The following is a 16,155-nucleotide window of genomic DNA, read 5'->3' on the forward strand; positions in this document are numbered from 1 at the left end:
CACATCTGAGTATTTTGTCGCAATAAGCAAAACGCCTGGAAAAAGTACATGAGCTTCTTTTTGGCAGATTACAGCTTGTTTTGTCCCCATAGATCCAAAAGGGAACGATTGGAAACGCATGATGCAATTGGTTTTGCGCATTTTTCCCATTTACATAGACGTGTCACAATCTGCTCAGAAAAATGCGTGACTTACTGCACGCACTAAAATGTGCCACGAAAACGCTGTCGCCTAGGTGTGAATCAGTGCTTACTCAAAAGAAGATACACTTACCTGATTCTCGATCCTGCCCGGCTGATGGACCAGTCTACGCAGCCTCTTCTCCCCTGTGCTCTGGTGGTCTAAGCCTCGCTGACATCATCACATCTAATGCAGGTCCATCCATGTGCATTAGACGTGAGGACACCTAGGGAAAACAGAGGGGGAGAGAAGTGAGCACTGACTGCTGCAGCACTGAGGATCAGATGAGTATATCTTCTGTATTCTGGCCCCTAGACCAAAACAATCCATTAACCCTTGCAGTTCAGGGGTGGCTCCACTGCAGGGGTACATAGCTGGAGTTCTTCTTTAACAAAAAGTTATTTATTTTCTATGTGCGCCTTCCTTCCAGCTTATGCTGCTGGCGATTGTTTCTAGAGATGTTTTGTAGCATCTGTTAAATGTTTTGTTTTGTTTTTTCCTCAGGGCTGCCTAAGTTATTAAATCTCAGGAAGCTGAATTTATCGTATAATCGCATATATGACCTTAGAGGTAAGTGGATTTGCAACCTCTGTTTCCTCAATTTTATTTTTTGTTAGGTTGTGAATTGCCCGCGAAGAGCTTTTATTAATGACCAGACATTTAAGACGAGACATCTTAATGCAGTAGAACGCTTCATCATCTCTGTTTGTGTAATGGGTTGTGACAGTAACATCTTTATGATAATATCACATCTCACACGTTACAGAAATGATTTGTATTTTCAAGCCTTTTAACATATTAGTGTGTGAATGTATTAGTTATTCAATCCAGGCACAAGTCAAAAACAAGGTGTAGGTGCATAAATCTATTTTCTCTCTCGTGCTTTTGCAACATATGAGGGCATTTAGGGTAAAGCCCTCCAATTTATTCCTGAGGACCGTCTTGATTGTTCTCATGAATTTCCACTAGTAAGTTTTGTTTCCCCTTCTTGTTCTTTGTTCTCTAACATGCTCAACGAAGCTTGCAATGTTATCTTAAAAATGAATGTCCCCACACAGACGATTGATGAACTTTGCTGAGCTCTGTGGGCATCTAAACTCTTCACATAATATAGCTGTTGGGCAATTTCCGAGAACCAACAGCACTTACTATGACAAAGTCACCTACTATTTATGGGGTCATGCCTGTTGAATTTAAAACATTAGGACCTAGGTGCAAGGAGAACACACAAAAGAAGCACCTCTCCTCCACGGCTCAGGAAAGGATTGAGCTGGGTGCTTGCCACTGGGAGAACGTCCTCGCCCCATTATGAGCCCATGCAAACTGAAGAAGAGCTGGCCGCACACCGGAATCCACTGAAATAGTTTATTGAAGTTTGTACCAGATGCCTGGTGTCCCACCCAAGGTCCACACCCTCTAACGTGTTTCACCCAATCACTTGCTTAGTCATAGAGATCTCTACGACTAAGTCAGTGATTGAGAGAAAGGCGTTACAGGGGTGGACCTTGTGTTGGACACCAGTGATGTGGTACAAGCTTCAATATACTACCTCAGCGTTATCCGGTGTGCTGTTTCTTCTGTTTGTGTTAGGACCTAGGTGTTGACCACTTTCACATTTATATTGTTTGTATTGTATAATGCTTGAGAAAAAGACATAAATAAGGAGATCAGTAGTCATCAGGATTGCCTGTGGTCTCCCTACAGCTGATCTTTTCCCAATGACTTGTTCTGCGCTGTGTCTCTCTGTGTGGGCTAGCAGAATATATACAGGGTTATTCACAAAAGGGTGAAGCGTGTGGAGAAGGCAGGAGAAGTCAATGATCTAGCACAACATAGCGGAACATGGAAAGTGAGCTGAATTGGAGAATTTTTACAAATCGGCTATGTTGTCCTAGATTGTTCCCTTCTCCGGGCCCTCTCCACACTCTTCACCTTTTAGTGAATAACCCTGATAGAGAAACCGGCACTCCAAATAATGAAGCAAATACGTCTGTTTATTGACGTACGACCACCAAACCATGATGCACTCAATGCAACGTTTCGGCGTCTCACAGGATCCCCTTCATCAGGCAGAACAAGTGATGAAGGGTATCCTGTGAGACCCTGAAACGTCACATTGAGTGCATCATGTTATACTTGTCGTACGTCAATAAACAGATGTATTTGATTCACTATTTGGAGTGCCGGTGTCTCCATATATTCTACTAGCTAAATATCACGGTGGCCAGCCATCGACAGCAAGAGCACCCACCTTTTATTACTTTGGAACGGCGGTTTCGAGTGTGATGGGTTCATGGACTTTTCTCTATGGGGGCTGATACCTCAGTAGAGGAAGGGTTTTGCTTCCTAATGCCACAAGCCTCCAGCAAGAAGAACAGTGAGCAGCACAGTAATGACATCACCAAATCTGAGACAAGTGGTCAGAGGCAGTAGTGCCTGAGATCTCACACTGGGGCTGTAGACACAATCACATATCAGGAAATGCTCTGCTATATTTCAGAAGGAATTAAAGACAAGAGGTATATTTTTTTATCACATGTGGGCCTTACCTAGCCATGATCTGCCTGCATTGCATAAAGAAGCACCGAGATCCAGTGATGAGGTCACTAAAAATGGAAAGGTTTCATGTAATTTTTTTAGCATGTTGATGAGGGGGGAGGGAAGAACCAGAGAAGGCAAAATATAAGCGGATTACATTTAAGCTTTAACAGTCTCTTTGTGTACTGGGTCTTTGATGTCAGTCTTTGGTGAAATGGTACAATTTGCTTTTCCCGGATGGGTCCGGTCTTTTCAAGAAATCATGAAATGGAGTCACATAGATAAAACTTGTACAAAGAAGGTAGACAAATACAGAAATGTCTATAATAAAATGGTGCAAAAGGACACCGGCGACAATAACCAATGCTAATTGTGAATCATCATTACTGAAACAACTAGACTTCATTACTAAAATCTGATTTATTTATTTTTGGAAGGCGTACATTACAATCGTGCTTTTTTCTGTTTATTTCACAATTACAGGAATGGAACAGTCCTACTTGCACCCAAGTTATATCATCATCTCCATAATACAATTCAGCTATTGCTGAATATATATCCCATCTACATAGTCACTTTGCATGTCATGTGTATTCAGTGTCTTGTCCTGTTTTCCAGGATTAATTCTGCTACACGGATGGAATCACAAACTTAGCCACCTTTATCTCCATGGCAACTGCATTGATAGCATGGACCATGTGCTACAGAGCATGGTGGGATTACAGTCTTTATCTCACCTGACATTTCAGCAGGACGGCAAAGGCAACCCTCTTTGTTTTGCACCAGGTAGCCAGTACAATCATTTTTCTTTTGTAAACGATATTGTTACAAGAAAACTATGTTACACTATAACAGACAAAGGACCCATTCCTTGATGGTGGACGATGAGCTGCATAAGATGACCACAGCCGCAAGGCAGCTTCTCGCTTTATATTTGTAGGATGGATTAGATATTGAAAACTGAGGCTAATTGGTTGTTTGGGCAATATAGACAGTTTTGTCTTCCAGACACTTTGTCATGTTGCTCATTTTGCATACTTAGTTGGAAGGCTTGTTATCTGTTTCTTTTTTGGTTATGAAGCAGAAGAATCAAGTTACTCAAGCCACCTCTACAGCACACAATGAAATTGTAAATGAAACTCAGTACTTGAATAAACTGGTGTTCCGGCTTAGTAAAGGTACAGTATATACAGTTCTTACACCTGCCTGTGATGTATCGTGGTGGGAAGTGCCATTGAGGTAAGAAGGTGGGCATTGTGACAAATGTTGTCACTTTTTAGAAGTGTAGGTAGATGCAACTGCACCCCCATTGTTTCACTGCAAAGGTAAATCTAAATTAGGTCCTATGTGTGGCACTATATTAAAGGAGTTCTAAAGTCACAGCATATGCTACCCTGTTATATCATCAGCCTTGTAATGGGATTACATACTACAGTTTTTTGTTTGTTTTTTTGTAATGCAGGCAAAGCTTTTATGTAGTGAGTGCTGCTTTCTGTCCATCACTTTCAACAACTTCCTGGATTTACAGTGCGCTTTGCCTTTCTTTCCCTGCTGCTTGGTGTGATGCAACCTAATTTTCTCAAGACTGCATAACCCATAACGCATTGCTTCCAGCAAGCAATGATAATGTTACATTGTTTAGACACTCGGTTGTAGATCCTCAAATCATCTCTGAATTGGTGCTGACGCAGTCCTTCCTTCTGGAAGGTGGCTATTTTTGTTCCCCATGGTCCCTGTGTGTGATGTAAAGTAGCCACCGCTCCAAGGTCACTCCCGTGATGGACTACAATCTCACTTTTAGTTAGCTAACTTGTATTGAGATTGTATTCCATCATGGGATGAGCTTGGAGCGGTAGCTACTTTTACAACACACATGGAGAACAAAAGTAGCTACCCTCCAGAAGGAAGGACAGTGTGCGCACCAATTCAGAGATGATTTGAGGATCTACACCCGAGTGATACACAAATAAGATACATTTTTGTTAATAGTTTGAATGCATTTTTAGAATGTAACTCCTGAGTTTAGTGTCACTATAAGGAAGAAGCTTGAATTGCAAAAGTTCCTTTCAATGACCATTGTATTCCAGATGCTTTTAAATCCATTTCCTGCACTGTTGTCATTCTACGTAATTTAGAGATAGTGTTAGATTGTCCAACCTCTCATTGCAGAAACTATAATTTTGTCTTTAGGATACAGAGATGTGGTTCTGGGAAACCTGCTACAGTTAAAAGCCCTGGATGGTGTTAGTAGGTCAGGGGAGGCTGTTCCTGGGTTTGATGTAGATTCGTTAGACGTCCCCAATCTGGACTTCCTGGAATATTTGACCACCTGTGATGATGATGATTATGATCCTGGCAGCAAGGTACTGCTATTGCCATTTCTGATTTGCAACTTTTGAGAATGTTGTTTATTTTAATAAACTGTCTGCCTTTAGGCGATCCCAAAACTTACCTCTTCAGGGAGGTGATAGTAAGCATCAAAAATGGTTGCTCGCTGCAATGTGTCAGTTTTCTTTTATACTGGTTGTCAGATATGATGTTTGCAATCTTTGTTGGCAATACCGACTCAAACAGACAAAGAACATTGGTGCTGTATGTATGAATTGAAAGCAGAATGAAAAGCCTGTTGAAGGTAGCAGCAACAAACGAAAACTATGGGGTAAACTTTTTTCCCCATAGTTAGTCAGGTTGAAAAAAAGACACAAGTCCATCGAGTTCAACCTATAGAGACACATAAAAAAAAAGAAGAAAATCTTAAAACAGAATGCAATGCCCACAATTACCCACTGTTGATCCAGAGGAAGGCAAAAAAAAAGAAAAACCCCTATAAAGCACGGTTCAATTTGCTTCAACAAGGGAACAAAAAATCCTTCCTGACCCCATGAAGCAATCAGATATTCCCTGGATCAACAATCTCTGATGCCTAATATACCTATAAGAACTCAATATCCAGTAATATTCTGTGCATTTAGGAATACATCCAGATTTTTTTTTAAAAACAATTAACTGAGCTCGCTAGAACTAGAACCTGGGGGAGTCTATTCCACATTTTTACAACTCTAACTGTGAAGAATCATTTCCATATGCAAAAGTTAAACCTCTTTTCCTCCCGACGCAAAGAGTGCCCCCTTGTCCTTTGCAATGACCTTAAAGTGAATATTTTGGCACCAAGCTCACTATATGGACCCCCCTTAATCGCCTCTTCTCCAGAGAGAACAAGTTCAGGTCAGTGAATCTTATAGCTGAACTCCTCCATGCCTCTTATCAGTTTAGTCGCCCTTGCTGCATTTCCTCCAGTTCCACAACATCGTTTTTGTGAACTGGTGCCCAAAACTAAAGTGCATATTCCAGATGAGGTCTTACTAATGCTTTGTACAGGGGCAGGATTATGTCTCTATCTGTGGAGTCTAGACCGCGTATAATAATACAAGAAATTATTTTGCATGCTTTAGAAACTGTGTTATACATAGCCTCTGCAGCGAGCAGAGCTGTGGGAGGGACTCAGCAGGCCCTCCCCACTAAAGAGAATCTATAGTATGTTCAGGACTAAAAATACCATATTAATGTTTGATTGCTGTATGTTTTGACCACTGCACATTTAATTTATCACTAGGACTCCACAAGTGGTCCTGTCATAACACCTCGAATTGATCAGGTTTTATCGCAGTATCGAAAAAGGCCTGTTGCCCCAGGTCCAGGGTACTTAAGTAGTTGTATAGATGCTACAACTTCATCAGAGCAAGAGTCCACCAGCATGCTGCGTGAAATGAGGATTAAGAATTTGGAGGAGCAGTTATCGGAGCTCCTAAAGGTTTGTCTTTGACTTCTTACCTTGGTCAGGACTTGTCTCCTAATGTTTTATGGGGCAGTTTTTAATGTATTATTTCTTCACAGGCTCCACAACCCAAGCCAGAAACTATTCCAAAACCCAAGCGAGACACGGACCTCACAACTGAAAGTGATTTTGAAAGTGAAAAGGAAAATGTAAAGACCTCTGTAACTAAAAGGAGCAAAATTCCAGCTCGTAGGAACATCCAGACACAAAAACAAAAGAGTCATCAGCAATTAAAGACCCGAAGTGTAACTAGGTATCCCAGTGACTGATCTATTATTCTTATTTTCTGACTGCAGTACACCTCATGAAAAATATCACCTAACATGTTAATGAAACTTGCAGCAGAGAACTAGGAATGCCCCACTGTAGGTTATATGCCCGACACCTCTAGAAGCCCCCACTATATACCTGGAGCAGTTTGCTCTACTTCCTCCTAGTGACAGGGTTTATTTAAAAGAGAACTATGAGGTGAGTGAAAATCGGTCATCCTCATAGTTCGAGCCGACGTGTGACAATGAAACTGTTACAGGTCGGCTCAATCAACCTAGTGTCGCTCGCTTACTTCTCCATCATCTCCCTGCAGAGAGTGGTGACCATCAGTCACGGGCGGGTTACCCCCACACTGCAAGGGGTTAAGTGATTGTTTTCATCTAGGGTCTAAAACAGGCATGGACGAGCTCCGGCCCACTAGCTTATGCAAGGTTCTCACAGCCACACACATGGCTCCCAGAGACAGATGCATGATGGGATTTGTAGTTGGACCACAGCTGCACGGCCTGGTCTAAAATAAAGAAATACCCGAATCTCCAGCCTGGCTGCTAGAGCGGTCCATGCAGCCTCTCTCCCACTGGAATGTTGCTCGGCAACCTCACATCCAGTACGCTGTATTTTAAACCCAAGACGAAAATGAGCTACACACACTGCAGGGGTTACATTTTCTTCTGCCCGGAGTTCTTCTTTAAAAAAAACATACACTTATATTTTGAGTGATTAACTTTTACATTCGGCAATCTGATTGTAAACTTTCAAAAACCTTTTTATTGTTCACGGTGTCTCAGCCTCTTATACAAATGATCTGCTTGAAGTAAACACATGGGAAATCCCTTCTGTGTTGGAGCAGTGTTTAGCTGTGGGGGTCCTTCCACCGGTTCTTAGACATAATCATATGGTGTTCAGTCAATTTCTATTCAATGCCCTTGCTGTGATTGTGTGAGATAAATCCCCCTTTCCATTCAGTAGAGCTGCAGGATCCATAGGCTATGATAAGTATAGTGATTGGCTGCTGTCATCTTACATTTTACAGTGTATCTAAGCAGAGTGCAGCCAGGAAGCAGAAGAGTCCCAGTCCTCACAGGAAAGCGCAGAGTCCCAGCAGTGGATCGTCGGAAAGGACAAATACAGACGGTACGGGACAGGTCTCCGCACGACTTGCTGGGCCTTTGAGATCTCTGCAAAGACGGCTAGAACCGTCAATGTCCAATGCAGCGGAGGAATCTACATACAGGGTATGGAGTTAGAAGCTATTTTGAACGATAAGGAAACCGCAAGCAAAATATGTGTATTCAAATATGTTGTTAGGAATTGTACAGTGAAAATCTATACTGCCACTTTATACCAGAATTCAATCAAGTTCAGGGGAGACTGCTGGAAGATATCAATGTATACAGCAGGTATTATTATTTTCCTGTATTCTTTATTGCGCAATGCACCGTAGGCACTTACACAGGTTACAGGAAGATGAAAAAGAACTCTAGTATAACAATATAGACATTTTATTTAAAGGAAGAACTCCTTTTAAAAATGTTATTAACCCTTACAGTGGGGCTACCGCTGCGCTGCAAGGGTTAGTTGCACATTTTTGCCTAGGGTCAAAAAAGATACATTAGCCCGAATCTCTGAGCCGGACAGCCGGCTCTTAGATTGGTCTTTGGAGCATCTGAAACCCCCAATGTGTCCCTACACCACATTCAACATGTAAAACAAATGGCAAACGCACTCATCAATTCATAACCAGCGTTTAAACTAAGGAGTGCATGGAAGGGCTTTTCACAGTACAAAACAGCACGTTTACCAGCCTGCAAACCAATTACGCTAACTATTGGGGTTAAACAGAGGTTTTAGTTGCACAGCTTTTGCAAAATATGTAGAAGTCACACTGCCTCATCCAGGCCCCTCTGTGTATTGTGGTCCTAACTCTAATCTATTATAGTAGAGTAACATTAAGATAACACATGTTGATCCTGCCATGAAGGTCCATTGGCAAGCATTTCCTGTTATAGGGTGACACAGCTCTATCCTTGTTTCCCTTCCTGCGTTGTCACCCTATTACATCGGCTTCTGGTGGAAACAAGTGGCCCACTTAATGCACATTATTCATGGGGGGTCCGCTGTTGTCACCTTCGGGAAACCTGTCCAGAGAAATGCCATGCAGCCATCATTGTAGTGCATGCATGTAGACAGGAAGTGGCTGCGACGAGACTGCATGAAATCGGCAGCACTGAGATACAACAAACAATGAAAAAAATGATAAGTTTTTTTAATTATAAAAAGTCAGGGTTTTTTTTATAAGTAGTGATTCAGCAAAGTTTTCTGTGAAGAGCATGGTGCCATTTATCCAATATTGGATTAAGCAAGGTACTTTCAGAAACTGATACCAATGGTTGTCATCCCAGAACTCTGCCAAAGCAAGACACTCCTAAAAGCTATGATATAGGCTCTTTTACTGCCTTTAGAGGACCAATTGAGGTGACCTAGGAGTCATGTTATATTCTTGCCAGAGCTAGTGAGTGCATGAGCTTAAATCAGATCTCTAACCAAATGATCTCCCCCTTCCTGCCCACCCCTCCCCCAAACACTCCTATGTACCTTGCCCATTTTAATGCTTACATGTGCTATGAAAGAATACTGCTTCTGTCTTCCAAGGCCACCAGTCACATGAGCAAGTGTCTAGACCAGTGATGGCGAACCTTTTTGAACCCGAGTTCCCAAACTTCGACGCAAAATCAATTTATTTATCTCAAAGTGCCAGCACTGAAACTAAGTTTAGTATTGTGAAAAACAATATTGTGCCGAGCTAATAATCATACATATCTAATAATTGAAACATATATAAATGAGTCACATATATGAGCCTTCAAACAAATGAGGCATAAGAAATATCTACACAAATACAAAAAAGCAATATAGGCAAAAAAAGTCCCAAGGAAAAAACAAACGCAAACGATGGTGATTGTGCACAAAATTCCTCAGATGATTCGCAGCCAATGTGCATATAACTCTCAGGTAAGGATAATCACACAATGCAGGCCAGGTCACCTCCACCCAGTGAGTGATGATAACAAGTGAATGCTCACCTGGGGAGGTAGACCCACAGAACTAGGTCAAATGCACTTTTTCCCTTCTTAATGGGGGAGGGAAGCCCATGCACAGAAAAAGGCGATAAGGTCTCCTCAGATCACAGGTACCAGTATAAATCCAGGTGGAAAGAGAAAAAGGACAAGGACATAGTGCGTAACGTCCAATAAAATGCAATTTATTATATAAAACATGCATACTCACAAAGGTGTAAACAGTACAGGCATTGGGTATTGCTGGATCATACCAGCAGGACAAATGGCAGCAAAGTGATAAGAAAACTGTTCGTCCGGCTCAGCGTGGTGACATCAGGAGCTCTGCCCTACGTACGTTACGTCAAAACACGTGACTTCGTCAGGGGTCTCAAGTTTAGTATTGCAGTTTGGGCGCTCGGGTTTAAGAAACGTTCAACATCACTGCCTTACGGCCTTGTACGGCTCTCACGGGGGACCCGAACGTCCCGGATCGCCTCTGTAGTCGGGCCGGTCACAATCAGGCAGCGGCGGTGACCTCTAAACAGGGAGATTAGACGGCCGCTTGCAGGGGCCTCCCAGGGTCCTAGCGAGGAGGAAGCAGCCGTCTAACCTACCTGTTTATTGGCTGCCGCTGCCTAATTGTGACTGGCCCGGATCGCATACCAAGGCGATCCGGGTCAGTCGGATCTATTTCAATTGGTGGTCCCTGAACGCAGTGGTGTATTGGGGCTGCCCTAGGCAAGGCAAAACTCGGGCGCCCCCACCCCCACTAAATTTACCCCACCCCTTCCTGTTTAATACTTTTTGCGTGACCTGTCAGTCGCTGGATACAGTGCAAACACTGTATCCAGCTTTTGACATGTTCCGCTATTAGCATAGCAGGAAAGCTGTGGTCTCAGGGGGGCTTAGCAGGATTTGTGGTGAGCTCTGCGGGGTCTATGGTGGGCAGAGCCCACCACAGATCCTGCACAGGCCCAAGACCCTGCCAAGCCCCCCACAGATCCTGCACAGCCCCCTGGAGGCCCTGCAGTCTGCAGATCTGGCAAAGCCCCCGCAGAGACCCTGCAGTCTGCCAGATCTCAGGAGGGTTGTGCAGGATTTTTCAGGCTCCAAAGCCCCCCACAGATCCTGCACAGCCCCCCTGAGATCTGGCACAGCCCCCCACAGATCCTGCAGAGACCCCGCAGTCTGCCGGATCTCAGGGGGGCTTTGCAGGATCTGTGGGAGGTTTTGCAGGCTCCAAAGCCCCCTACAGATCCTGCACAGCCCCCCTGAGATCTGGCACAGCCCCCCACAGATCCTGCAGAGACCCCGCAGTCTCCCGGATCTCAGGGGGGCTTTGCAGGATCTGTGGGGGGTTTTGCAGGCTACTGGTCTAGACCTTTGGTCACCTAATCTCAGTTGAAGGAGAGGGTCAGTGTTTAAGGTGCTGGATGACCCGCTGTGCATTCATGTCTGACTCCTAAGCCCCTTCAGCTAAGATTGGTGTCCAAAGGGCCATCCATCCATCCATTCATTCATTCATTCATGTGCTTACTTCACTAGAAGCTACAAAGGACTGGAGCTTACAGGTACAGGGGTGTAGAAATTTTGGAAAAAACTACTTGTCCAAGGACTAAAGCGGGGGCCAAATCTACTTGTCCCTCATGACAATCTACTTGTCCTGATACAAAAAAAATTATGTTAACCAAATCGTATTTAGCAGTGCTAAGAAGCGCTTCTCATTGGTCAATGCCGTCAGGTGACCGCATTGACCAAGTGCTTGCAATTTGCGAGCGAAATTCAGAAAACATGGAACAGGTACAGATAGTACACCCGTACTGGTGGACGGGAAGGACTGGTCGCCGAAAGGTAAGTATAGTGAGAGGGAGATTTGTGCGGGTAATTCCTTTTTCCCAAATTACTTGGGAAAGTGAATATACCCTTTAGGGTTGGTGCAGACCTGCGGATTCCCGGGACGTGCGATCGTGTGCGGTTGCATGTATGGGGGTTACATCTGAGTGGCAATCGCTGAAAAAAAAGGTACATGTACCTATTTTCACGACATGCACCGCGCAGTGTTTTCAACCGTGATCGTGTGGGATCGCCCGGGCGGTATTGCAGCAGGAAAACGCGCAATCTGCCTGGGACGACTGGTGTGTCATTAGAAAATAATGGCACTGACAGTACGATCGGCGGTGGTGTGCGATTCCGTGACCACCCAGCCATCCACTCGGTTTCGTGCATGATGACCGGTCAGTCACAGATCGCACACCACTGCCGATCGCGCTGGCAGTGCCATTATTTTCTAATGACACCCCAGTCGTGCCAGGCAGATTGCAGGGTTTTCCGGGCGGTAGCACACGATCGCAGTTGAAAACACTGCGTGTTTATTCGCATGCAGATGGGGCAACGGGGCTGGTTTTCATTTTTTATTAAAGGAGAACTAAGTTTTTACTTTATCGCCTTTTTATTTTTTACATTTTTAACTATTTATTACTTTAACTTAACTGTAGTGCTATCACACAGTGATAGCTTTTGGAGGTGAGGATAGAGTTATTGGACTTCTGTTAGTCTTCTAGTTCTTACAGAATATTTTGTACGTTCTTGTACGGTACTAGAGCGTGTACATTTTATGGGGAAGTATTTTGAAGCGGTTAGGCTTTGAATCTGATTAAGTTGTGTTTAATTTGCAGGCACTTGTTCAAGAATTAGATCAGGAAAGAGAGCGGCGATGGAAAGCTGAACAGATTGTTGTAAAGTTAACAGAAAATATCAAAGAGTTGCAAAGTCAGGCTAAGGAGGAGAAAGACATAAACAGCATGGCTGTAAATGCCACTGATCGGTGAGGAAGCATGCATTATTTTATTTTTACATTATGAGACCCTCAGCTCATTTAGTCCAAAAAGCACTCGGGTTTATAGCCCTTCTGTGTTTTTTATAAGTATAACTTTACTTATTTCCCCCCTTTTAAATACATTTCTGTTTTTCAGCAGGCATGGGATTTGGTTTTTACATACCTTCCTATGTATCTTATTCTCTATAGAGAAAACATAGTGACCCAAGTGCATTAACTACCTCGCGGCCGGCCGTTGTGTATACACGGCCGGCCAAAGTTAAGTGAACAAAAAAAAAAAGGCAAAAAATTTAAAGTTTCCCCCCAAATTTTTGTAAAGTTACACATAAAAAAGAATTTAAAAAAAAACAAATTTTTTTTTAAAGTCCCCACCCCTACATACACGCATGTAAACATGCGTCAGGTGCGCATACCTGCGAAAACGACGGTTGCGCCCATTACGTCGCACATCTTACATATCGCCGCGAACGTTGGAATGACAGCAATAATTTTAGGGCCATTAATCACTGATGACACTAAACACCTGGGCTCCAAGCAGTTAAAGAGGAACTTTACCCATATCTTTAAAATAAGAACACCTTTAGAAATGTTCAGTAATGGCAATCTACAAACATACTTCTAGATCATTACCGGCTTTTTATTTTTTTCATACCTTATTTTTTTTTTCTTCCCCAGTCTTCTGTCAGTGGCCATTTTGACTAAGGGCAGGTTACTATATCTCTTTACTTTCTGCAACTCTGGCACATGTGATTAGGACATATGACCATGGACATCATCTCAGGGGAGGAAAATGCCTTTCCCTGAGATCTTGTGAGATTACAGATGATATTTCCCAGCAATGCTCTGCTGATGTAACCTTCCCAGGATGCAATGCTTGGGCACAATTACATAATTTGTGCCAAAATGGACCAGGAAGTGGGGAAAAAAATTGTAAGTAAAATAAAAATCTGTTTAGCTAATGAATGTAAGAAGATTTCATATCAGCATGCAGAGCTGTATGCTGATGTGATTTTTAGTCAAAGGTCCACATTAACTCTACAACCAATCCAGAATTTGTTTTGGTGCTGAGATAATAAACTTGTGCTGAAAAATATGTCACTGCCATTGCTTACCACTCCTATTGAAAATACTGGTTGCTATACTGATCCAATAAATGTATTATTGTCTCAGCCACTGACCTGAAACAAGTATGTAGATCAGGAGTATCTTTTTCATTGGAATGTCTGTACAGTAAATTCAAAAGTATTAAAGCCAAAGACAGCAGGTAACTAGTATTTATAGAAGAAGAAATCTGATATAGTTACATAGTTAGTCAGGTTGAAAAAAGACACATGTCCATCGAGTTCAACCTATAGAGATTAAAAAAAAAAAAAGCCTAAACCGAACGCTATGCCCCCAATTACCCGCTGTTGATCCAGAGGACAGTTAAATTACTGCTATATCCAAATAGATATGACGCAGTACCAGATATTACCCATGACTGGACTGGTTATGGAGAGTAATGGCCATGTTGCGGGATTTTATGAAAAAAAAAAAATGATTGTGATATTATATGATACTCAGCATTTTAGCAAACGAAATGTCACCCAGTTAGGGTTTAGATCTACTTTAACCCTATCGTGACCGGTGCGACATGGTACGTCATTGGCAGCGCGCCCATTTAAACAGATAAACGACTGTTGGCGTAACAATAGAAGCGATTCCGGGGGCTCAGCTGCAGCCAGATTGCTTCTACTGTCAGTAAAGAAACCCCCCGACACCCCCGCCGTGTTTGCCGTTCTCCGCTGCCCCACTCTTGGGTGTCAGCAGGAAGCTGGGGAGGAGAGCGCCGAACTTCCGTTCACCGATCTCCCCACTTTATTGCATCACTTCCGGTCCCTGAGCTGTCATTGCTCTGTTCCTGAAGCCGAGCAATAAGCTATTGAAGTGCACTCTGCACTTTGATAGCTTATTTAAAGTGGAAAGGTTATACTAGGGGTCTTTTGTACCCCTAGTGTCACCTTAAAGAGGACCTGTCATCATCAATATGCTATCACATAGGGGGCTTGTAAGCCCCCTATGTAATGGCAATTAAAGTATAACAAAAAAAAATATAGAATAAAATAAATGTAAAAATGATTTTAAAATATGTTAAGGTCCCCCGCATTTATGCAAACATGTATCGGGTGCACCTATGTACGAAAACCTTGATCACGCTACACATATTGGGTACTGCTGTGCACGCCAGAGTGGGAGCAATAATTCTATTTACGTGCAGCTCTAAAATGATGAGCTGTAGGGGCTTTTTGGGGTACTGAAAATGTGTTGTCGTTTCACGGACCCACACAATTTTTCCCTGGGCATGTTGAGTATCTATTTACTCGTCATCACCTCATCTTTTATATTTGACAAAAAAAACGGCATTTTATTGTGTTTTGGGGCACTAAAATTAACTTTTTGGGTTTGATAAAGAGTGGCGCCAATATTGTGCAAAAATTTGCAACTGCCACCATTTTTTCCTACAGGGTATTGGCTTTCAGAAAATAATGTTTTGGAGGTTTTAAATAATTTTCAGGCCTAAAATGTGGATTACATCATGTGTGCGGGAAAAAAAGGCCTTGGCAGCTAGAGGGTCCTGATGGGGTTAAATAAAGGTCATTTTATCAATTACTGGAATCGTGTTAAACCAATGCCATTGCTAAGAATTTTATGTGAACCTTATTTTTGTAGGATTAAAGAATTACTTCTGAAGGAAAAAAATGCAAAATGTACATTGCAAGCACTTGTGCACCAGTTAAAGGAAGAAAACGAGAGGCTTACCGATAAAATAAAACAGTCTGCTGGTAAAGAAGAAGAATATCAGAAAGCACTTAGAATGATGGAAGATGCAATGTCCAAATTAGAAACACAGAAACTCCAGCAGGAAGCCCTGCAGGTACAGGATATTCCTATAGAATTTGTGACCTCATTTCCTGGTATAGACTGGACATTAAACAACAATCACTTCTTTCATTGTCCTCTGACTTGGGAGTTTATTTCTTAAAGTGTAACTGCCCTTGTCTGTATGTTATAACTAATTCACCTTTGTGAAACAAGCGTGTAGAAGGCATGGCCTATGCTCTTTTTATGGTGTAAAGATCCCAGTTTTCCTCACTCCATGCTGCTAATTGATGGTGGCACTCAATGAAACGTTAAAGCTGAAGTCCAGCCTTCACTTCAGTCTTGTTCTGTTGTACCGGCTCCTCTCCTGCACTGAAATTGCTTACTCTGATTTCACTGCACACTGTGAGCTTCTCACTGTGTACATTTAGAAGCTGCAGCAAGTCAGATAGAGCCCATCTAATTTCCTTGAGGACATCCAGCATCATCTAGTCTCGCCTTTCTCAACCAGGGTTCACTAAACCCATAGGCTTCCTTTGGAGGTTGCTAGGGGTTCTTTAAGTGTGGGTGATTCCCCA

The 16,155-nt window shown here is 42.8% G+C and overlaps 1 protein-coding gene across 1 annotated transcript in view; it reads left to right on the forward strand.

The window, feature by feature from the left end:
* Positions 1-16,155, forward strand: part of LRRCC1 (leucine rich repeat and coiled-coil centrosomal protein 1) — a 50,729-nt gene that overhangs the window by 9,808 nt on the left and 24,766 nt on the right. Inside the window, exons 4-11 of the mRNA XM_018555760.1 lie at positions 685-750; positions 3,337-3,504; positions 4,909-5,081; positions 6,332-6,529; positions 6,613-6,806; positions 7,857-8,058; positions 12,558-12,706; positions 15,428-15,632. Coding sequence (XP_018411262.1) covers positions 685-750; positions 3,337-3,504; positions 4,909-5,081; positions 6,332-6,529; positions 6,613-6,806; positions 7,857-8,058; positions 12,558-12,706; positions 15,428-15,632 — 1,355 coding nt within the window. The remainder of the gene's footprint in view (positions 1-684; positions 751-3,336; positions 3,505-4,908; positions 5,082-6,331; positions 6,530-6,612; positions 6,807-7,856; positions 8,059-12,557; positions 12,707-15,427; positions 15,633-16,155) is intronic.

Source organism: Nanorana parkeri, unplaced genomic scaffold (assembly GCF_000935625.1).
Source record: "Nanorana parkeri isolate BGI_ZX_2015 unplaced genomic scaffold, ASM93562v1 scaffold213, whole genome shotgun sequence".
NCBI lineage: Eukaryota > Metazoa > Chordata > Amphibia > Anura > Dicroglossidae > Nanorana > Nanorana parkeri.